Here is a 994-nt window from a genome sequence, read left to right on the forward strand (position 1 = left end):
AATGCAGCACCATTCCCATCTGGAACATCCCAAATCCCACTCCTGATCCTGTTTTTCCCCATTTTTCCCTGTTTTTCCCAGGAATGCAGCACCATGCGCTGCCTGGCCCGCCTCAGCTCCAAGGCGCTGCTGGTTCTCTGCGCGCTCCTGGCGCTGCTCTCGCTGCTCCTCTGGAGCCGCTGCTCCCACCATTCCCAAACCCCGGCACGGCCCCCGGAGCGCCCCGAGGACGAGGAGGAGGAGGAAGCCTCGCCCCGGGACGCTCCGGGAATCCCGGGAAGCGCCGGGAAAGCGGCGCCGCGCTACGAGGAGATCGACTGCGTCATCAACGAGGAGCAGACGGTGAAGGGGCGGCGCGAGGGCTCCGAGGTTTTCCTGCCCTTCAGCTGGGTGGAGAAATACTTCCAGGTGTACGGCCGAATCACGGGATCCGACGGGAACGAGCGCTTCGAGTTCTCCCACAGCTACTCCAAGGTGTACGCGCAGCGCGCGCCGTACCGGCCCGACGGCGTCTTCATGTCCTTCGAGGGCTACAACGTGGAGCTGCGCGACAGGGTCAAGTGCATCAGCGGGGCTGAAGGTGATGGAATGGGCTGGGAACATGGGAATGTGTGCTGGGAATGGGCTGGGAATGTGGGAATGTGTGCTGGGAATGGGCTGGGAATGGGCTGGGAATGTGGGAATGGTGACAGGGTCAAGTGCATCAGCGGGGCTGAAGGTGATGGAATGGGCTGGGAATGGGCTGGGAATGGGCTGGGAACATGGGAATGTGTGCTGGGAATGTGCTGGGAATGTGGGAATGAATGTGGGAATGAATGTGGGAATGTGGGAATGTGGGAATGGGGACAGGGTCAAGTGCATCAGCGGGGCTAAAGGTGATGGAATGGGCTGGGAATGGGCTGGGAACATGGGAATGTGTGCTGGGAATGGGCTGGGAATGTGCTGGGAATGGGCTGGGAACATGGGAATGTGTGCTGGGAATGGGCTGGGAATG

General features: G+C 61.0%; 1 protein-coding gene across 1 annotated transcript in view; it reads left to right on the top strand.

The window, feature by feature from the left end:
- Window positions 1–79: 79 nt before the first annotated feature.
- GLCE (glucuronic acid epimerase) overlaps window positions 80–994 on the top strand; it is a 6,368-nt gene continuing 5,453 nt past the window's right edge. Inside the window, 1 exon segment of the mRNA XM_019007956.1 lies at window positions 80–583. Coding sequence (XP_018863501.1) covers window positions 94–583 — 490 coding nt within the window. The 5' untranslated portion in view covers window positions 80–93.

The sequence above is a fragment of the Parus major genome, chromosome 10 (assembly GCF_001522545.3).
Source record: "Parus major isolate Abel chromosome 10, Parus_major1.1, whole genome shotgun sequence".
Classification (NCBI taxonomy): domain Eukaryota; kingdom Metazoa; phylum Chordata; class Aves; order Passeriformes; family Paridae; genus Parus; species Parus major.